At 34.8% G+C, this 22,830-nt stretch overlaps 3 protein-coding genes and 1 long non-coding RNA gene across 5 annotated transcripts in view; 1 reads left to right on the top strand and 3 right to left on the bottom strand.

Moving 5' to 3' along the window:
* rab39ba (RAB39B, member RAS oncogene family a) overlaps nucleotides 1-22,830 on the bottom strand; it is a 175,672-nt gene that overhangs the window by 87,894 nt on the left and 64,948 nt on the right. The window lies entirely within an intron of this gene.
* grpel2 (GrpE-like 2, mitochondrial) lies at nucleotides 1,670-6,367 on the bottom strand. The gene is made up of 4 exons (XM_007254123.3): nucleotides 6,221-6,367; nucleotides 4,179-4,332; nucleotides 3,853-3,934; nucleotides 1,670-3,336 (listed from the first exon to the last, which is right to left on the bottom strand). Exons 1-4 carry the CDS (start codon nucleotides 6,301-6,303, stop codon nucleotides 3,011-3,013), a joined length of 645 nt encoding a protein of 214 aa, XP_007254185.1. The 5' UTR covers nucleotides 6,304-6,367; the 3' UTR covers nucleotides 1,670-3,010.
* Nucleotides 6,241-16,828, top strand: LOC111193881 (uncharacterized). Its single transcript, XR_002650765.2, has 3 exons — nucleotides 6,241-6,326; nucleotides 12,582-12,715; nucleotides 16,723-16,828. It is a non-coding gene; the product is annotated as an uncharacterized LOC111193881 (long non-coding RNA).
* afap1l1b (actin filament associated protein 1-like 1b) overlaps nucleotides 7,723-22,830 on the bottom strand; it is a 31,707-nt gene continuing 16,599 nt past the window's right edge. The window contains exons 2-19 of one of the 2 annotated variants that reach the window (XM_007254125.4): nucleotides 22,128-22,253; nucleotides 20,564-20,647; nucleotides 20,342-20,433; nucleotides 19,805-19,916; nucleotides 19,600-19,698; nucleotides 18,981-19,195; nucleotides 18,697-18,876; nucleotides 17,697-17,789; nucleotides 16,773-16,851; nucleotides 15,082-15,237; nucleotides 13,747-13,958; nucleotides 13,503-13,648; nucleotides 12,618-12,690; nucleotides 12,046-12,157; nucleotides 11,766-11,933; nucleotides 10,565-10,740; nucleotides 9,934-10,062; nucleotides 7,723-8,930 (exon numbers count right to left, since the gene is read on the bottom strand). In XM_007254125.4, coding sequence (XP_007254187.3) covers nucleotides 8,904-8,930; nucleotides 9,934-10,062; nucleotides 10,565-10,740; nucleotides 11,766-11,933; nucleotides 12,046-12,157; nucleotides 12,618-12,690; nucleotides 13,503-13,648; nucleotides 13,747-13,958; nucleotides 15,082-15,237; nucleotides 16,773-16,851; nucleotides 17,697-17,789; nucleotides 18,697-18,876; nucleotides 18,981-19,195; nucleotides 19,600-19,698; nucleotides 19,805-19,916; nucleotides 20,342-20,433; nucleotides 20,564-20,647; nucleotides 22,128-22,253 — 2,279 coding nt within the window. In that variant the 3' untranslated portion in view covers nucleotides 7,723-8,903. Of the gene's footprint in view, nucleotides 8,931-9,933; nucleotides 10,063-10,564; nucleotides 10,741-11,765; nucleotides 11,934-12,045; nucleotides 12,161-12,617; nucleotides 12,691-13,502; nucleotides 13,649-13,746; nucleotides 13,959-15,081; nucleotides 15,238-16,772; nucleotides 16,852-17,696; nucleotides 17,790-18,696; nucleotides 18,877-18,980; nucleotides 19,196-19,599; nucleotides 19,699-19,804; nucleotides 19,917-20,341; nucleotides 20,434-20,563; nucleotides 20,648-22,127; nucleotides 22,254-22,830 lie in introns of both variants that reach the window. The other variant, XM_007254124.4, reaches the window with a different exon arrangement.

Below are 22,830 nucleotides of genomic sequence, written 5' to 3'. Positions count from 1 at the left end.
ACTTAGTTTTGTTAATATAAAATGTACCTAAAATTATAATTAAAATTACTGTAAAATTTGTATGGTTAAATAAAGGGACATCAAAAAAAAATAAAATATATATCCGTTTTTAAAGGGGATTTCCTCACCCAACCTCTTCACTTCTAAAAAAAGATCAATTCAAAAAGAGCAAGAAAATCCACAATAAAAAAAATAAATGTAGACATAATATACATAGACACCTCATCATGGGCTGAAGCATCGCCGCCATATTGGTTGGGTCTGTGTAGATAGATAGATAGATAGATAGATACTTTATGTGTATGTATGTGTGTATTTATGTTTTATTCCCATTTCAAATTAACAATAAAACTTTTTTCTTCATTAAAATATCAAATTAATTCATTAATACACTTATTTATACACATTAATATTCCATACCACGTATGTCTTTGTTAAAGAGCATAATACAACGTATTTCAGCTTAAAAGCAGGTATTTGTAATGTGTGTCTGAATCATAACTACATCTCTGCAGTATGTAACAAACCAACCGTGTGAAAATCGGGTAAAAATGGCTAGAGTTGTGATTATTATAGTTGTATTAAAAACCTTCCTCAATACAAAGGCACTTGGGGCGCATGGGAGACCCATCCAATATGGCGGCCCCGCTGATAATCAGCTCCAATATGCGGCATATATGTGTATTATGTCTATGCGTAGTACATGTAAATGCAGGCCAAAGAATCAAAGGGCGTGGCGAATAAGCGAGGATACTGTCAATCATTTCGTCCATCAGCCAATCGTACAACAGAGATCAACTGTCAAAATATTATATAATTAATATTTGAAACAAATAAAGAGACCACTTCAGTTTCAAAATCAATTTCTCTGGTTTTGCTTTTTATAGCAATGTATATGGGTAATGCTGCAGACATGTCAATCATCCAATCAATTAAACCAATTAAATTCTTGCTCTTAGCCATCAAGCACTAATTATTGATCCCTAAATATTTAAATCGGTCGTTGAGCACAATGTTTGTGGTATAGTTACCAGGATGACTGTTTCTCTGTGACTTTGAATTATCATCTGTTATCAGCACTGATAAATACAACCTGACTACAACAAGCTGAAATGCTGTTTCTGCTGCATCCAGCCTCTTAAAGTTAGATCTTATTTACAGCATACGTGTTTACACCTGTCAAAACTTTATTGTATCCTGTAACTCTATTCATAGTAACATGGTGTAATAACAATATTAAATCATAATAATTAAACATTTATAAACTATGACTGCTCTCACTTCATAAAAAATATTTAATATATTAAACTGAGACATAAGATTAGCAATATTAGCTAAATCTGGATTTACAGTTTATGTAAATATGTTTTTATTTTCGTTTATTTTCTTTAATATGTTGAACTTTTTACCCACAACACCAAATATTCCTGCAGTTATGGGGAAATTTAAGCCTTTTCAATACCACTAAAATTAAGAACACTTTAGCAATACAAAATGGCACATTACATTTAAGACTACAGACTTTAGAGTAAGAGTATTCCTGGATGATCTGATAAATATTTGAAACAAACATTAAACTTGTATATCAAATTTGAAAATAGTAAAAAAAAAAAAAAAAAAAAAAACCTTTGGGAGATTTTAAAGATAAAACAGCTAAAAATTACAAGGATAACGTTTCAGCTGTTTTAATGAAACAACAAAAAGCAAAAGTAATGCTGTACTGAACATGCCACATACTACACAACTAAACACATACATTTCCTATAGGCATCTGAGTTCTCAGTGTCCGCACACTACAAGAAAAAACTAGACACATGGCTGTGAGGAGATATATATATATATACACATAATATTACAATTCACTTTCTATAACTTAAATTATTTATATATATAAAAATATCTAACACTGTAGAAAGTGACAAGTTTCTCTTTTGTGATATGCACTTTATATGTACAATGTAAGGTGCACTAACGCTATATTTTTCTGACATATATTTTTTTATAATATTAGAATATGTTAAATAGAGTCTGCTCTTTGGGCACTGCTGATCTAACATTAAGGCACAAAACATGACACATCCCAAAATTGTCAGTATGTCAGTAATAGTGTGACCACTATTAAGTAAACCTTTACAAAGAGGCTTTTCAGGCCATCCTCTCACTCTATGTAATGCCTTCAGAATGCTAACCTCAGAAGTTACAGTACAAAGACATTTGGATTGCACATTGTACTGCTAGAGAATATGTTGTAAACGTAACAGGGTCCCAAACAAACACAATACCTCCCAATCACAAGGTTCAATGAGGTATTATAGTTCTGAAAATTAAGGTACCATGAAGTGTAATACAGTTGTATTACATTGTGGTTGAATCATCTTATACATATAAATACAGTTTTGTATCAGTGTTGACTTCCCAAAAACGCTCATTACAAAATCAAAGAAAAAAATAGTAAAAGGGGGAAAAAATAAACAAACAAACAAAATTACAGAATGTTTTAAATAAAGACAAAAACATAAATCTGTACATGGCAATAAACAAGAACACATAGGTATTTAACACTGCAAAAAACGAAACAAATAAACCATCATATCAGGGACTGAATTAGCTGAAACACCAATAAGCCATAATATTAAATCCACCTGCCTAATACTGTGTTTGTTGGGTATGGACTTCACAAGACATAACCAGCATTAACCTTCGAAGCAATCTGTGCTGTAGTAGCTCATCTGTGGTATTGAACCTAAACCTGGCCTGGCCTTCCTTCCCTATGCACAGCCCTTTTTCTCAGTTCCAACAGATTAACTTCAAAAACTGACTGTTCGCTTGTTGTCTAATGTGTAACTCTCACCCCATGATAGGTGTCACTGCAATAATATAATCAATGTTATTCACTTCATCTGTCTGTGGTGTCAATATTATGGCTGAACAGTGTGCGCATATATAGATCAGTCATGCACTGTTCCAAGAGCTTCAAGTCGGGGTAGTATAAAAAAAACCACACCGGTCATCAAGACTCCTGGGTTTTTACAGCGATGCCCACATGCGCATGACGAATAGTGCGCCCATGAAGTTTGTACCCGTCCTGCTTGACTACGGCTATAATACCGGGCTCCACTCCTTCTGCTGGAGTGTGGCACACTATCTCATGCTGATAAGGGTCATACGTGGACCCCACAGGTTCCATCTTCTCCAGTCCATGTTTGGTGAAAACTTCTTGTAGTCTTCCCTGGATTTGGGCCAGGTTTTCAGTCAGACTGGTTGTCTCTGTGCTCCCTGTAGTTTTCTCCAACATGTCAGCTACTTCAACTAGGTCCCGACAAAAACTTTGAATCCCTGAAGAAGAGACAGAAAATATTAATTATCAAAACAAACTACTGCTGATTAGTGGTTATAAATAGCTGTAATAAAAGCTTTACAGTCATTTTATAATTCAATTGGTATGAATTAGAACTGATCTAACACTGACTGGCAGTTGAGGAAATACATTTTTTAAATGTATTCATTTTAGAAAATAACTGATTTACTACTACAAAATAATTCTGATTATGTTAAAATCTATCATGTATAATTCTAACCTAAATATGTATACACTGTACACTTGATCTACATGGTTACCAGTAATGTTGCTAATAAACTTTCACCAGTCAATAGCAAGGCGCAACTATATTTTCGTTCTGCAATAAATATATATTAAAAAAAAGATTTGTGAGTTTTAAGTGCTAATTTTAATTTGGACAACAAATATGTTTAGGCTGATCGACTGTATCTAAACCAAGTGAGAAAACCTGTAATTTGTAATTATGAAAAAACATGTAGTCTATAATGCCTATAAAACACATTTAACTTTACCAAAGAGCTTGGCGTCCTCGACAAACTTCTGTGTTCTTCTACGGACATTGTCAGAGTCAGCAACAGCTCTTTTGTACCTCTCCTGTGAAACACATGGACATTATACCATATATTTTAACCATGTTTTTTTTTTTTACACCATCCTTACAAAATACATGTAGAACTGCATTAAACCATTGGCAATGAACATTAGCAAAGTGAGTACATGGAGTAAAGCATTGAGTAATCAACAAGACAAATAAACAGAACTATAATTCTGAGAATAAACTTTTTATCTGAGTGATTAATTTAGTCCCATTAAGTATCTTACTCAATAAATTACTTACTGTAAGATCTTGAACCTGCTCCTCCAGTTTGTCAGCCTTCATCTCCAAATTCCTGACGTGTGTAACTGTGTGATTCCGATCATCATCGTCGCCATCATCATTATGGCAGTCGTTTCCTCTCTGGGCTACAGTACTGAAGAAACCAACATTTGAGCTAGAGCAAAAAAAAAAAAGAGAAATCAAAACGTGAAATGCAAAAAATAAATAAATAAATAAATAAAAATACTGAAACGGATCTTAAAAAAAAAATAAAAAAAAAAGACATAAAAGTCAAGAGTCAGAATCAAGTGAAAGCTTCATATTAGTTAGCTTAGTTCTTCTATAGCCAGGGTTTAATACAAGTGTTTCTATCTTTACCAAAGACAACAGCTGTGAGTATTAATGTTTTCTTGTTTTTATTTGTATTACTGTATTTTTTTAATAGAAACATAAATGTTCCTGAATGCAATTCTCCAAAATAAACCCTCAAAAGAATATTTAGATTTTGCATCTTTCCTTTTTCCCTTAACCGGCTTTCTAAAATGTTACATTAAACAGTTAAATTAGTGCAAAATACAAAAATTTTTTTGAGGACTGACGGTGATGGAGGAGCCAACAGCGGGAAAATCTTTAGAAATTAGAAATGTGGTATTGTGTCCAAAAGCGATAAAGAAAGTCATTCTAAATTACTAATATAACTACAATACAATACAATAATTCAAATAACTTAACTGTTTATTATAAACCTGTTTCAGAGGTTTACCTTATTTATAACTTATGTATTTATCTTATCTTAACTTTTTTCCTTAATGAGGAAAAGAGTAACCTCTATGAAGAATTTCCTTAAGACAATTTTACATCAAGTCAGAAAATTACGTTTAAGGCTACCTTTTATTGCAAGTCTAAAAACATATTTTTTTTACCAATTATAATAAAAAACATCATTAAAAAAATTCTTATCTCTTGAGGAGATTTTGAAAGAAAAAAAGGCACTTGAGTGAATCCAGCCCCAGTATTAAAGAAACAGTGTTAGCTTAGCTACAGAAGCTGTGCTGGCACAGTAAAACACCTGTCAGCATCTTAAAATAGATCAATTTAATGTTTAATGGTAGTGTACGGATAGGTTTGTACATAGAGTGTCTTTATAAATGTTCGGCGCAGTGAGTAATGCAAAAAAAATGCAGCGACCTCTCCAGAAAAAAAAAAACAGCTGGCTATTAAATTATTGGCAATCACGCAGCATTACACCATTACACTCTACTCCACTGGCACGTAGGATCATTTGGGCCTTTGGGTAGGATAGCTAACGCTATACAAACAGCCAACTACATTTTAAATTAGCTTCGTTAACTAGTTAACTAAAGTGGACAACATTTGTGCTCAGTTTTGTGTTGCTAATTAACTACCTCACCGGCTAAATCGAGTTATTGATCCACTTTGATAACGCCAGCTGTGTTTTTAACCTAGCTAAGCCAAGCTAGCGTTAGCTAAGTAGCTATTTAAAAACCTAGTTCAGCCAACCTGGGCGCACACACACTAATATATATGTCGTTTCCCTTTACTTACACACTCAAATAACCCGAAAATAGATAATATTTTAAAGTATCATCAGTTTAGTAGCTAGTTAAATAGGTTTACAGCAGAAGAAACATTTAAATATGGCTAGCGTTAATAGTTAGCGTTAGCACACTGACGCTGGGTTAAGAGACGCTGCATTAGCTTAGCCTAGCCTAGCCTGTTTTGGCTAATGGAAAAACAGCCTGAGGCCTAAAGGGGGTAAAGCTAACCAGCGGGGTTTCTTCCCCTTCAATAACTACTTATGGCTCTGATAATCAACACGGACATTCTGACAACAACTTGATTTGTCCACTATCTGTCTTAAATATATAATTCACATTTAAGCTACATGATTTAGTTGGCGAGACTTTATTATCCAGCTAACCTAGCTAAGCTAACGCTACGTTTACAATTTCTATATTAGTAAACACTAACTACCTAACCTATGTTGTTCACCAATATTAGTTGCACAGTATTTGATCGTTATTTACTAGCTGTGTCCTTACCTCACGCTGTACAATTTCACCGGTAATCTGCCTATATCGACTGATGTTTTGCCCCGCAGAGAAGACAGAAAGCGTACGGCCATTCTTATCCAACTACATGTGTGGGGTAGGTGCTGTGCCTCTTTCACTTCACAAGGGGCCGGACTATTCCACCTCACTTACCCAAACAGTGTTATTATTATAGTGAACTAAAACTATAAAACCATTAACAGCAAAACATTATAAGTATGTACTTATAAGATTAATAAATAAAAGAAATAACGAATGTACTTATAAGATAAATAAAGCTGAAGCACAACATAGGAAACAATTTGTTTGTTAAAATTTTATTTTATTTACCTTATAAGTACATTAGATATTAATCAGCTTAGTATTTTTGCTGTGTTTGGTCACCAGTCAGTTAATGAAGCTGTATTTTTTGTTATGGTTTTATAGTTTTAGAAAACTTGAAAACAATTTTTAAGAAAATTGAAACACAACATACAGTAACATTCTAAAATGTGGACCTTCTCATTCTATTCATTGTTGTTCTTTTTTCCCCTTTATTTCATTTATTTTATACATTGTCCCTTAATTGTTTTCATGTATTTAATATAAATACATTGTAGAAATAAATTAATTAAAGAAATAAATGAAAACATAGAATGAAAAGGATTTAGGCTATAGTTTTAAGAAACAAATTTTCAGAAAACTGGAACTGGAACTGGAACTTACAGTACAATTCTAACATGTTACCTTTGAACCTTCTCATTCAGTGTTGCTTTTTTATTTCTCTCATTTATTTTTTAACTGTCCCTTAATTGTTTTTATGTATTTAATATGAATCTACATTGTAGAAAATAAATTAATTAAAGCAATAAAGAGAAACATCAAATGAGAAGGGTTGTCCAAACGTTACACTGGTACTGTACATTGTGTTCTAATTTTATTATAATTTTTTTGTTCAAATGTTATTTTATTAAGTACATTAGTTTTTAGGCAGCTCAGTAGTTTTACTTTGCAGAAATTTTAACGGGTCTGTGACACATACATCACCACAGGACATTACTAAAAAAAATGCTGGGATCAATTTTGACGTAATAAACTTAGACACAAAATAGTGTGTTATAAATAGCATGTGTTTCATCAGAGTATTGGTTTTACTTTATTAAAATGATAAGATACACTCTTTTTACAACAAATAGCAAATAGAAGTTTAAAACTCATCACTCATCGTAATTAAATATTTTTCAGAAAATTGTATGATATTATATATGTATTATTATGGCTATGGGTTCAATATTAATCAGCTTTATAGGAGTGGTCACTATTGACTGGGAGCACAAAACTACTCAAAATGAAATTAACCCACGGGAGGGTTATTATACAGGTTGTTCATTCAGGCCCATCTGTTCACAGTAAATTTCATACCTGTTAACACAACTGACACATTACAGTAAGTGTTTGTCTCTTTGTTCATGGAGAACAATTACTTTGTGACAAATAAAACAGACAAAGTCATCTTTGAGAGAAATGTTCAAATGGTTTTATATACAAAGTAACAATAAATAAATACACCAGGACATTTAAGTGCCATAGAGTAGAAGAAAAGTGTCAAATAGAGTAATCTTTTAGATACACTGTATAGGGCTATGATAGAGAGACATGACATTGTACTCAGTTCCAAAGTAGGGATTTAATAAGCTATGTCTGTAATATAGTAGAATTATTATTATTTATGTATATGAACTCACCCCTTTCCCTTTTTTATCCTTCCCATATTTCCCAGAAATGTAAAACAATTTACTTATTCACTTTGAACATGAACAACCCTTTCTTTTTTCTATTAGAATATATCTTATTTGTATACTTAGAAATTGGTTTATTTTGTTTCATCTGATGTGCCGAAATGTAAAATATACAATATGGACAAAAATATTGGGACATCTGATTATTTACGGTTTCTTTTAAAATCGACGGTAAAAAAAAATAGTTTATTCTACTTTTGTTGGTTTAAATGTCCTTACTGTCCAGGAACATTTTTTACAAGATTTTGATGCATTGCTGTGAAGATTTGGTTGCATTCGTTGATAGGAGCATTAGTAAGGTCAGGATGTTGGTTGATCACCACCCAAAATTATTTTTAACTCATCCCAAAAGTATTGGATGGAGCATCATCATTTCAGAGAACAGCTTATTGCTGGGGTCTTTTTACCCTTCTAGCCCACACATGGCATTAGGCATGGTGCCAGTCTGATAATGTTTTTTTAGATGCTCTAGAGAGTTTTTTTTGCGTATCTGTTTCAGCAATAGGTGAAGTTTAGTAGACAAATCATCATTCATTAAATGGGTTGTCGACAAATATTTGGACATATAGTGTGGCTGAGATGTGTAAATACCATGTAAAATGTCATGCTGATGCTGATCCTTTGTAGAAACAATAACAATAAATACACCTTTGATGTTCTTGATGGATCCCCTCAAAAACACATTTCTCAGCATGCAAACGTTTCATATACAGAACACCACACAGCTTACAAGAACATAACCATATCAGTACAAATGCTGAACAAAAGACAGCTGCTGAATCTCTGGTCCACTGTGCTCCACTGACCCTCCCATCTCGGTGCCCAGGGTCAGGAGTAATCAAGACTCTTCGCTCTTCCAACAAATCACGGCATTGATACTCTCAGCAGTCTCTGTTCTAAGTCTTTTTCTTTGACTCCCATTCCTGTAGTTGAAATGAAAGAGAGAGGAGATAAAACAGATATATTTCTACATATCTGTACATGGAGATTGCATTTGCTTGCTTAAATGAATAGTTTATCTGTAACTGATGCATCTTTAGCATTATTCACAGTAATCTCTAACTGCTGCATCTATAAAGTAATGTCATTTTATTGTAAATGTGTTTTGCTTATGCCTAACTATATAATATTTTCTCATTCAAAATGTTCACTATAGCCCTATTCAGATGGGATTAGTTTCTCAGGGGATAGTCTTCCCTTTTTAATGGGGGATCCTCTGTGATTTTATTTCCGTCCAGAACGACCATGTATGTGTTTTCCTCAGACATCCTTTTTTCGCTGAACTTCGTGGTCCTCCGGTAATTTTAGTCCAGTCCAGAGTGCACATCTCTGAGTTTCGTCACCTTCATCACTTTAATAAAATAGCTATCTGTCCACTGCCACGCAACGTAATTACACTTTGGCCGCACATTTTCACCTAGATCCACGTAAACACAACAGTAAGTGGAAGTGGAGGAGCTACTGATCACAATGTCATGTGACCTAGAAAGCCAAAAAACTCACTGGAGTAAAAGTGTGAAATATTTTTCACAGATGTCCCCCTGAGAAACTAATCCCGTCCGGATAGGGCTTTTGTCAGATTAGGACCCATAAAGATGTGAAAGGGATACAATTATTGCTCATGTCCTAAACTGAGTTCATACACCCTTTAGGGGGAGGGCCAGTCAAATAAAAAATAATATTTAGAAAAAACAACTATTGACCTCTTTTTGTCTGTCACCAAGAGCATAGTATGAGCTGTCTAGCCTTGAGAGAAATCCTCCTAGAGGTATATAAAATATTGAAATATTGAAACAAAAAATACATATACAGAATTTGTGTGGTCTGATCCGCGCATTAGGAAATAAATTGAATATATGCTACAGATGCAGCAGGCTGAGATTAGTCCAACAAATTTGGAGTTTAGTTCAGTTTTCTGAACAGTACCTTGGCCTTTTGCATGACGTTTCCTTTGGCAGAAGCGTAGTAAGATGGAGGACGCTTGCGCATCTCAGAAGCACAGTTCACAGGTAGAGAGGTCTCACTGTAGGGACTTTCAGATTTCCTGATCTGAGTCTGAGTAAAAAAAAAAAAAGTGATTGGTTTTACAATACAAGATGGAAAATCTTTTAAATGATACATGCAAGCTGTAATAATGGCACACCCATAAAACATTTAAATGGCCAAACATAAAAAGTAGGACTATTTAATACTCTTTTTCTCAGTATCTTATGCCATGTTTCCTGGCAGCAGTTTTATCACTATTATACAGAATTACAAAAATATATGTATTTTACATGACACAAGACACAGTTGTTTATGTAATGTTGTGCATTTATGTTTTTTAGTTGTATTTTATTGTGGAGTTCTTTTCTTAGGTACACATTGTATATTATTATTAGATGTATTTACTACTATCTTTGCCATTTCTGTACATTGGGCTACTGCAATTTGTGAAGTTCCCTTTGGGATTATTAACTAGGGCTGCCCAATTTACAATGCTTTATATAAAGAGTAAACAAGCTGTGAGCACAACTGATTGGCGGTACTAACAGTGCATAAACAGCAGTAGAAGTACCTTGGTTGTGGGTTTGTTCTCAGCTGGTGCTCCCAGCGCACCTCCAGCCAGAGATTTCTTTAGGTTCTCCTTCACCTCAGTCAGCCGCAGCTCCAGATCCACTCGCTCAGCTTCCTTCCCCCGGCAGCTTTCCTCCAGCGCTGCCACGCGCTTCTCCAAATCCTTCTGCTTCTGACCTACATATTTTACACACAAATAAATGACATAAATCATAAACATTGTCCTGCCCTAAAGATATGTTGTATCTGTAAAATGGAACAACTCTGTGTGATAATCCATCACTAAGATAACCATGTATCTCTACAACAGTTAATAAATGCTGCACTGTGGTGTGGGATGTGTATGTAGGGCCTCCTGTACTGATTGCGGATGTGGTTTGATCCCACATTTTCCACAAAGACCTATTTTAGCCATTTGTGCTCTCTACTGTGGGATGTAAGGCCTTCTATGATGTATTCATATTATACACAGGTCACTAGATACACATGCAGCTTGAGGAATGTTAGTTCCCTGTACAACTTCAGAAATGGAATGACCCATCCTTGTGGCATCCATCTGGCTTAGGCCTCACTCAATTGCTAATAAATCATACCAGCTTGCCATGAGCATGCTGGCAGATGTTCAACCTCATTCACAAGATAACACCTCACCATAAATACAGGTATGAATATTTCCAAGTTGAATACTTCTATCACATGACACCCCATACACTGATTTACCAAGCAGGAGTCGGATAATTTGAATATTACTAGACTCACATGAGAAAAGCTTTGAAAATGTTTTAAGGAACAGTTTTGAATACCACTAATTTGTGTATAATGTTTTTGTATTCATTCTTATATTATTATTTTAAATACATTCTTAATAGCCAGGTAGAAAGCTTTTCACTTTTTATTTAATTATGTTTTATAGTGTACTAAATCTAGGCCCAAATATAAAACCATTTAAAAAGGGCTGTTTTTTAAACTTAAAAAGTTTGAATTAAAAAAAGCAAGGTACATTCAGATTTCCATGATGTGGGTCAGTTACATACGAGATGCTGTCAGTAGGTGGCGCCATAACATCATTGTCTGAGGTAAAACTCAAAGGCAGTCATTTCTAAGATCTGATTAATTACAATTAATAACAGCCCTGCTTTTACTCAGATTTAGTGTTAAAGAGATTTATGAGAGTGTGTTATCAGTGAGGTTGTCATACGTACCTGTGGCTCCTTTAAGGTCCTCTTTCACCTCTTTTTTCTCTTTGCGGAGCAACACCAGAGCCTTTCTGATCTCTTCCTTTTCCATCTCCATCTGCTCTTTCTCATTTAAGTATCGACGTGCGTCCTCTTCTGCTCTCGTCTTCCCGTATTTCCCGTACTGATTTACAGCTGAGACACAAAGTACACTTAACTGGCAGTTCTCTATACATTTCCATTGAAGTGACTGGTACTGATACAGCTGGTTCTCATTAAGCTATTGAAAGCACAAGTGGAGACTTACAAGAGCCGTGTCTCTTCACAGTGACTAGAGGCTTGCCCTTTGGCGTATCAGTGCTGGAGAACGATGAGTGGCGCTTCACTGAGGATCCTGATTTAGGCTGAGCCTCTTCTATCTGCTAATGAGATCACAAGGAGTCAATATAGAGGGTAAAAGATGTAGTAATGAGAAAGATGGTAGAATAAAACAAAAAGGGGGAAAAAGAACAGTAGGTATGGAAAGGTGCAGAAGAGAGGAAGAACAAAGAGGTTCAAATGGAAAAGAGAAAAGTGGGGTATGAGTTAAAGGTGAAAAGTGGAAGTGAAAAGAGAAAAAAATTATATTAGATCACTGAAATACATCAATATTGCAAAATGAGCTGCAACTTTCAATTTTACAAATTCTGGCTCAATGTAAACAAAAACTGATAGATTCACATTACAGTATTTAAAAACATTTCACGAATTAAGAATTTCACTCTACCACTATTCTTTTTTTTTCTTCAAATTTGTAAATCAATCTGTGAATCTTTAAAATTCCATCTGACTTTATTTCTACAGAGAATGACTTGTGGAAGCATCAGTTTAGTGACTTACCGGCACACTCTCATAAGGAACCTCATCGTAGGTGCGTGAGTCAGTGGAGGCACTGCTGGAGGACGTTGCCCAACTGCAAAAGGCAGAGCATTATTAAAGTAAGAAAAAAATTGTGATATATAATATATACATATATAAATGCATACACACCATGAGAGGTACAATTCATCACTAGCTTTTTAAAAATACTCCAGTATTTTTCAACCTTGTTTCTGCTAATCTCAAAATCAAATCAAATCAGATTTATTATTACGTAAGTACCGGTGTGTGAAATACTTAGGTGCATGATCCCACTTGGTATGCACAAAGAACACAGTGTACACAACAAAATAAAATATATACAAACAACCTGCGCTATGCATGTTAACTTACACTATAAACATACAATATTACACTATTGAATGTACAGGGTATAATATATAACTATGAATATACATGTGCTTAAGAGACAGGGCTGAATTTAGATGTATGCAATTTAATTAGTTTCAATGTAAAATGTTTTATTTGATTTCTATCCCATTTCACTCATTTGTGGATCATGTTTGTTAATCTATTTTCATCATGCTATTCTGAAACTTTATAAATGACAAGTGCATATAAACATGCATTTGGCATATAAAAATATGTCGAAATCAGATTCAGCTACTGCGGCTCCTGTCCACCAGGTACTATAAAAGTGTCAGTCATTATCTGTTTTTATATACAAAGTATTTTTATAGTAAAGTTAAAATAACACATACATGTTTGTCTGTAATACTGCAGGGGTGGCAGATTTAAAAGATGTTAAAAAAAAAAAATTCTAGTATCTTAGACAGCGATTTATAAAAGCACCAGTTTCCCAATACAAACCAAATCAAATATGAGCATACAATGAGCTCTACTAACAGGAAAGAGTGTCGGGCTGCATCTCTAATGCAGCTGATTGTTTCCACATCCACATAGTCGTAGTGTAGAGCTTCAGGAGTGGTAGCACACCCAGCCTCTGCTAACAGCACACCAAGCCAGCGACCCATCTCTTCAGAACAGCTAGCCTGAAACACACACACAAACATAGACATTTAGTCCTCAGACAAATGAAATAAAAGCGAATAAAAACGTTAACAAATAAATTATGCATGTAATTAAATACCTCTAGAGCTGTAACTTCATTGCCTTCTCTCATGATTCGGAAGGCAAACGGGTGCTTTGGCCCCAGACCAGGTAAAACCTCAACACCACGAAGAGCCACAGCATTAACGTGAGTGTGTACGTCTCCTCGGTCCTTATGGAGATATAAAGTGCCACTCCTCACACAACACCAGCGCTCCTTCCAGCACTGATTCACCAGAACATTCAGATATCCTGAGAGGAGATAAGGATACGGACCATGATAATGTGCATCAATACAACTGATACTAATCTTACTGGATACAAGCTTCCACTGCTTTGCTAGGATCATTCGCCTTATTAGAAAAGCTGTAGTGCAAAAGAAAAATAAAGAAACACAATTCTGACACTAAAAAAGCCCAGAGACTTTCTAAGGGAGAGCAAGAGGAGAGTTTTTAATGCTTACAAATGATGACTAGTCTAGCTTGTATTACAAAATTACCTTTAAAAAAGGTGGGAATGTGAAATATTATATATATTATATGTTTCTATTAATTTTGGATCATTCCTGTTGTTGTTTTAATTGGCTTTTGCCAATATTTTTAATATCCAAAAATGTACATGCAGTATGGCAAGATTTTTACCACTGTCAAATTTACTATGTAAATACAGGGCATCTCTCAATAAGTTATCATGATAATCTGCCAGTGATAACAATAATATCAATACATTACAAGCCAACTTTCTATGATACTTTAAGTCCTCTGAATGACTGAAGAGGATAAAATGCTCCTCTATAACCAGGAATGGATTTATTGGTAGAATTAGAGAACCAATATTCTTCCTCACAAGTTTACACTATTAATGGAGTAATGGACCAGTAACTTCAGTAAGTCCAAGTGGGGGGTGAGTCTTAGGGAGTTAAGATATTGTTAAGCTTTAATAAAAATATCAATATTTGGTGGCATGTATTGATAACGTTTGGAAACGAAAACAATACAATAGCTCACAATATCTATATTCTATATTATATATTTACAGAAAACTGTATCTGTACGTTTTCCTCCAGTAAATCACTCTGAATCTCAACAATAGAATTAAGCAGACATCTACCCATAGTACTACACTATACATCATTCCGAATAAAGAGTATCTCCTACTCCCTCTCTGGGAAATCTTAGAACTTAGATGACAAGAGTTATGAACTTTTGGTCTTATTTCAGTGTTGTACAAAGCAAGAAAACTGACCACATTTTAGGACCCCCTCCCCAAACACCAAATCTAGTGCAGTCAGAAATGCTGATGCATCACTTTGAGGCTAAAAATGTGAGCTGAAATGATGACTGTACTGAATAGCTTTCAGATGAAAGTCTTTTACCACAGCGTGGGTTGTCGTCAGTGTGGGTGAGGGTAGTGGTCTCTCCAGGCAGGGGAGGCTTCTTCTTGGAGAAACTGATTATGCGGGTGATTTTTCGTCCAGCAGCGCGACTCATAGATCCAGTCAGCTCAGAGAATGCCCCCTTCTTAACCTTCCCTTCAGGAACAACCACAGTGAGCAGTGTGAGAGGAGTCATACAGAGGATACGGCACAATTTAATCATCTGACATGCTGCTACTCTTTTAATGAAGCAGAATTTTCTTACTGGAATTCACTACAGGAATCTCTAAAATGCACTGGTGTCACTAAATCACTTTTATCCACTTTAAAGGATAAACTATCCTCATATGGGGAAATACATTTTATATTTGAACGTTGACCCTTTGACCCCATATGGAAACACTGCCATTACCATCTAGTTGTCACATAACAACCTGACACTTTGGTGATTGAAAACAAGATGGTGGGAATCCCAGTCAAAAGTTTCTACACCCAGTCAAGACAGTCTCATTAAATTTTATGTTTGGAACTAGTTTATTTACTTGCTGTATAAAGCTAAAATTTATTTTTTTGACTAACTGGGTCCTTCTGATCCTAAATGGCAAGATAATTTTAAATGTTGAAAAAAGTATTGTTCCTATTTGAGGACATTGTTTAAAAAAAAAGACTTCCTGTTCAAAACAAAGTTTTTATACATATTAGATCCTACAAATCCCTACGAATTAAATGTAAATTTAAAAAATGCTTGCCACAGGCAAAGTCTGGGTCTCATGAGGTTACATTTTAGTTTCTATTGACCACTGAAAATTAAATAAAATTAATTTTTTTCTGTTTCTTAACTAAATTTATATCACTTGTTTGTTTTTAATGCTTTTCACATTTACTTTTATTGTTTGTTTGTTTGTTTTTTTTGTTTATGTAGATCCTCATTTTAGTTTAACCTGATTAAAAACTTCCAACTCAAAATGCCTTTTAGTTGTAAAAGCTTGGATGCATTGAAAATAAGAGTCATCCTTAATATATTTCCGAGTGAAAATAAGGTTGACTGATTGATTTAATTAAATTCTTTTCAAGATTTATATGCTAACAATTACTAAGGACTTTTTTCAAAAAGCTTTTACAAAGGCCTGTAGAAAAACAGACACACAGTACACTGTGATTCCTAAAACTGCACATCAAATACAAAAGTTTGGGCTCAACCAGATACATCCTTCCTCTGATCCCTCCTGCCATTGTCTAATCGTTCTGTGACAGAATTCAGAGGAAGCAGGTTGTATCTGGAACACTCTGTCTACTTTCTGACCACCGCAGAGGGTTTATTAACCAAGCTCTTATCTCTTAAAGTTGGTTTTAAAGGATTCTTTGAATTAATGCTATTAAAGGGAGCGTTAATAGATTAAAGGGACCTTTAAATAATCTTTAAACGGATGATTCTGTATAGAAAATACTCCAGTGTTTTAGCTCAGACTAATCTCAAGATTATCTGAAGCTAATCTCTATCTGCTAAATCTGTAGCATACGATCACCACAGACAATTACCTTTACACATTTCTCAGTACGTAGTAAAAGAACAGTAAACTGACTCACTGTGGTTTGTGAGTACCTGCCAATTAACCCTTTATTTAAAATTTTTTTTTACAGGACTGTACCCATAAACAGTACCAGAACAGGAGAAATAGCATGCTGCGTACCATTTTCACCACTCTCCCGAGCTGAGTCTCCATTAGCAACGCTGTCAGAGTCTGAGGTATGTTTATCAGCAGTCATCATCTAAACAGACAGAAAAAGGTCACATGACCTACAAATACAAACACGACACTTTACATTTATAGTTAAAGATACTGTTTAAATAAAACATCATTAAAATCTTAGAGGTCAGATAGCACCCTTTATATATATTTAATTTCAAATCCAAAACAAAAAAGCAACAAACAAAATATAGAAATACACAGAAGCCCCAAAAAACAAATGTTTTTTTTCTGTACGTGTGGTGTCCACTCATTAATTTTATTTACCACTCACTTTATGCTTTCAAACTAATCTTTAAGAGAAATTATTCTATTTCTTTAAAATTAAGGAGTATGTTTTGCTTCTCATTCCAAGTAATCCCAGACACATGCAATGATGTTGAGGTCTGGACACTGGGGTGGTTAATCAATTGTTCTGAGAACACAATTAGCCTTAAATATTGACCTATAAATATAATAGCTTTTTTTTTCTTTCTTTTTATCTTGTTTGGGACGTTGGACAAAAAGTTACACGTATGGAAGTTTCTAGCTCTAAAGCAAGAGTGGAGCTTGATTTTTTTCTCCCTCTCTTAAAAATGAAATATTTTATTGATGTTCATTTAAAAAGGAAAGGTTTTGTGGTGTAGAAGATCTTCCACAGTTATTCACTTTATATATATTTTTTTCTTTTTATAGTTTTCTTATTCATGTAAATTACTGTATGCATGTAAATTACAGTGTATCTGCTCAGAATTAGCTGCTGGAAAGTGAATATATTGAACTGTATTGGCCATTTTGACTGAAAATTTAATAAAAGGGTGGTCTCTGACTTTTTTGCACATACTAAATGGATGAATGGATAGATGGATTATTGTATACGTAGCTTACCTTGTCCAACTCTGTCTTGCGAGGAATCATGGGAGAAGAGGATGTCTCGTGTGCAGTTGTGCTGTTTGTCGAAGTTGTAACGTCCTGTATAGCCTAAATTTGTAAAATCACAAAAGGACTTAATATTTAGTCACATGATATGTTCCATGAGCAATGTATGAGCATTCATTGGCCACGTTATTAGAAAGCCACTGTATTTACACTCTATGACTACATTTTTAAAGCCCCCCTTTTTTACAGGTCCACAATAGCAATTCACAAATACTGACTGCAGCCCATATGCTGTTAGTCACTGTCTATACCATCCATCATTTGTCAGTTTCTGACCACAGGGCCACTGTTGACCATTTTATTTGCATAGTTGCATAGATTCTCAGTACAAGGTGGAGCTATACAGGGGTTGGACAATGAAACTGAAACACCTGTCATTTTAGTGTGGGAGGTTTCATGGCTAAATTGGAGCAGTCTGGTGGTCAATCTTCATTTATTGCACATTGCACCAGTAAGAGCAGAGTGTGAAGGTTCAATGGTAAAATATAAAATATTGCAATGCACACAACATTATGGGTGACATACCAGAGTTCAAAAGAGGACAAATTGTTGGTGCACGTCTTGCTGGCACATCTGTGACCAAGACAGCAAGTCTTTGTGATGCATCAAGAGCCACGGTATCCAGGGTAATGTCAGCATACCACCAAGAAGAACCAACCACATCCAACAGGATTAACTGTGGACGCAAGTGGAAGCTGTCTGAAAGGGATGTTCGGGTGCTAACCCAGATTGTATCCAAAAAACATAAAACCGCGGCTGATCAAATCACGGCAGAATCCAGTGTGCACCTCAACTCTCCTGTTTCCACCAGAACTGTCTGTCAGGACAATAAATTATTGTGGTTTAAAACCAGGTGTTTCAGTTTCATTGTCCAACCCCTGTATAATATTATGGGTTTCAAACAAAATTTACAATGTGTGTTTTTCTTAACAGAAAACAACCGATTTACCTTAAGCCAGCTTTCAGCTTGTTCTTTACTCGGCACAGCCAGTACCAAGGACTCTCCTCCAGGCATGGAGAATTTAAGCTCATGCTTCTTGCGTCGACCATCTTTACACACATATATGACGCTGCACAGGTTCAGAGGCAGGTCAGTGTGTGGAGTGCGGTCTTTAGGGTTCTTGAAACACTAGGGAAGGAGTAAATAACACTGTTAGATGTTGTTCATCATAATTTTATTTGCACTACCTGCTGCTTTACTTGATTTGTAAGCATGTTGGCAGCAGTGCTAACCTGTAGTCTGTTCTCTCGGATGATGGTTAACTGTTTGGCCCACTGACCGAAGCGCTTCTTGCGCAGTAGGAAGGCACATTTGCGACAGTCCTTCATTGGGCCCACAGGACTTTCCTCTGAGGGCCACTGGTGGTGTGTTCTCTCTCTACCCTTGGCCTCTTCATCCTCTTCATCGTACGACTCATAAGAGCTACTCAGGGCATCAGAGTCATTGTCTGGTGTAAATAATAAATAGAAGTTTTAAAAGACAATTTTTTAGGTTTTAACAGCTCAGGTTCAGCTATTTTTTTTCGTTTTTATAGAAATAAACTGAAGCTGATCTCAATACAGTAATATACTGGTATATAGTACATACTAAATATTATACAATGTACACATATGGTAACTCGTACAGCCATTTCAGTAAATAATTCAAAAATATACATTTAAAATACAAAACGGTAAGGATGTAATGTTTTTTGCTTGTATTTGCTTAAAGCCACATTGGAAAATGTGGAACTGAATGTAGTAATGTAGAAGGTATTGTAACATGTATTTAGAGATGTTTCACAAAACAAATTCAGTTTTTCCTCTAACAGACATAGACTGATTGCATATTTTAAGAGTGCATGTTTCTTACAAGAGTTTTTGCATGGGCCGTTCAGACGGGTTATAGGGTAGTTGTTGTCAGCATCTTCGTAATAGGCATCCTCTATTGAATTTGGTGGGCTGGAATTGTCTGATATAAAAAACAAAGTCAGCAAGAGAGAGATGACGTTGTGTCTGTTATATTGTCTTCATTGTGTTATACAGATTTATGACAGTAGGTAATTTGAGAGCATTACTGTGGGTGGTGATGTACTGAGGTATGCTGTCTGTTTCCAGTGGAACAGCCTCCTCATAGTAATCATCAGGAGGGGGCGTGGTGGGCAGTGGAGGGGGCGTGTCTGTGGGGCTCTGAGGAACAAAGTCACACTTATAAAAAAAAATCTATAGTAATAATGCACATTTATACATTGCAATTTTATTCATATTATAATCTCTATATGTTTTTCTTATTACATTTTTAACAATATTGTTAGCTTTGTTCTTTTATTTTTATTATTTAACTATCTAATAGTTTCTAGTGACTGGACTATGTATGTGACAAATTAAATTAGATTTGAAATTTAGTAAAAAAAAAAAAAAAATGAATTTTGGAACACTTTTCTTATCAGTTTTGTGATAGAAGAATGTACAAAATTTCTTTAAGTGTCAATTTAACAATATATTTTTTTAACATTGTAAGCATTAAATACATATACATATGCAGTAATATTGTTTTCATACTGCAATAGATTATTATTAACTGCTACACTGGTTATTGGTTTGGCAGGCCTTACTGATTTGGACGGTGGGTATTTGGATGTTTCTTCTTCTTCTTCCTGATTTTTTAGCTCTTCAGGAGAATCCCTGAGACCTTTTAGGTCACAATCTGAAAAAAAAAAACATTCACAAAATTACTGTGAAAAAATCACCACCAGCTACTGCATGTCCAAAGCAGTAAACTTGTGTCTGATCCTGCAGCTCAAACAAAATAATAACATTTAAATATAAAAACTTACCAAATTCTTCAAACAGTGATTCCACAAAGCTTGTACCATTCCCATAGAGAGAAGTGTTCATATATATGAAGTCACTCCCAGTCACTGCAGAGAGAAACAGGATTTTGGAATCAGTAATAATCAAAAAAAAAGTATAAACTAAAGGGGGAATTTGCATTAGATGCTGAAGGTGCTCTATGGCCTGAGGTTCAGAAGCATGAGGAAACAAGTGCAAATCCATGGGAATTGTCACTAAATGTATTAGCATGCATGTGCAAACAAGTACTAAAGTCTTGTTGGTTCACTGCTATATATTAATGCAATAAAGCATGCAAGAAAGTTTGGAACAAGAGTGTTTCAATAATATAAATAAATAAAAAATTGTCTTAGTTTGGTGAAAAAATAGACCCCTACTGTGTAAATGTATATGTTTTAAAAAATATTTTAGGAAAAATGAGAATCGGTAACATTAAAATGTTAGATGAAACTGTGACACTTTATATGAGACCTGTATTCATAATGCACTATAAATGCAATTATAATGCATTGTATGGCGTACATAAAACCTTGCAATTACAGTCATCAGCTAAAATATCTTATATGTACTTTTAGTAACATATATACGTAACATGTTATAAAGCACCAATATGCCTCTTCATAAAGATAGGTTTTATAATGCCTTATATTGGTATGTACAGTGGAATATGTGTCTATTATGTTACATGTGTCATTGTTATTACAAATAGTGTATTATTCACTTTCATGACAATCATTATAAGGTACTGTGCATTAAACAGCTCCGGAAAAAAAACAAGATATCACTTCAGTTTCTGAATCAGTTTATCTGATTTGAGATGCTATTTATAGGTAAATGTGTGAGTAAAATAAACATTTTATTCCTTTTATTCTATAAACTAGACACTATTTCTCCCAAATTCCAAATACAAATATTGTCATTTTGTCAGCTTGTATTAGCAGAAAATGAGAAATGGCTGAAATAACAAACAGTATGCAGAGCTTTTAGACCTCAAATAATGCAAAGAAAACAAGTTCATATTCATAAAGTTTTAAGAGTCCTGAAGTCAATATTAGATGTAATAACCCTGGTTTTTAATCACAGTTTTCATGTATCTTTGGATATTCTTCTCCACCAGTCTTACGCACTGCTTTTGGATAACTTTATGCTTTTACTCCTGGTGCAAAAATGCAAGCAGTTTAGCTTGGTTTGATGGCTTGTGATCATCCATCTTCCTCTTGATTATATTCCAGAGGTTTACAATTCGGTAAAATCAAAAACAACTAGCTTATGAACACAATTGCAGATGGTTCTAAAATGGTTAAAAAAAAGCTGCAAAGCATTTATATCAACAGATCTATAGCACCTATACCTATACTTAGTGGTGATCAAATCTTTAGATGGATTATTCTTTGCGCCAAATTATTTAAATAGTTGAATTATCATAGGAAATAGACTTGTTTATGTATATTTTTCATCCACTAAAGTGCCTAGATTCTTTGCAGTCTCCTTGCTATCGACTGTTTCTATGTTTTAGATCATATATATAATGGCCTAAAGCTATTTTACCTGATGGTTGTAGCTGTCCCAGCAGGTTTCTGACCACAGTCATCTTCTCTGCAGTGGCTGAGCTCACATGTTCATGCTCCAGCAGCTTCAACAGCACGTTCAGCTCTTTCCACAGGTGCTCCATGGCTGTACACACAGAGCAAAAGGATCAGTGAAGGGAAGTAATTACCCTTATTTTATCATTACCTCATCGGCTGAGGAGTGCGATCAGTACATGGTTGGGTTTAAAAAAGCAGTTTGTCTAAAAAAAAAAAAAATCCTTAAATTTATTCAGTCAACCAAGACTGAAGCTTTTTTTACAGAGTAGCTACAGGTAATGTAGCAAGTAGCTTAGCCTTCATCTGTTAGCCTTCATATTGTGCAAAATGATAATAAGAACAAATAAAAGCACAGCTAAAAATAAGGCTTCCAGATTGCTCCTCATAATAACTATATGATGTAATCCAGTAAATTTTAGCTAACAGTGTGTCAAACAGTGTTAGAAACCACATAAATAACCTCTTTGGTTTGAGTTAAGTGTGTGGTGATTTAGGTATGGAATTTGGATGTTAGCAACAAACAAGTGTTAGCCTCGTAGCTTCAGGGCAAAAAAACGAAGCAAACTTGAGACAGCAAACATACTGTGGCTGACTGCATAAATGATAGCTCATGGTTTATCCCCATACATGGCCACGTCCAGGCTTCAACACTGCAGTATGAACCC

This window comes from Astyanax mexicanus, chromosome 17 (assembly GCF_023375975.1).
Source record: "Astyanax mexicanus isolate ESR-SI-001 chromosome 17, AstMex3_surface, whole genome shotgun sequence".
In the NCBI taxonomy this organism is placed as follows: Eukaryota; Metazoa; Chordata; class Actinopteri; order Characiformes; family Acestrorhamphidae; genus Astyanax; species Astyanax mexicanus.
This window is presented reverse-complemented; position numbering and strand designations above follow the sequence as displayed.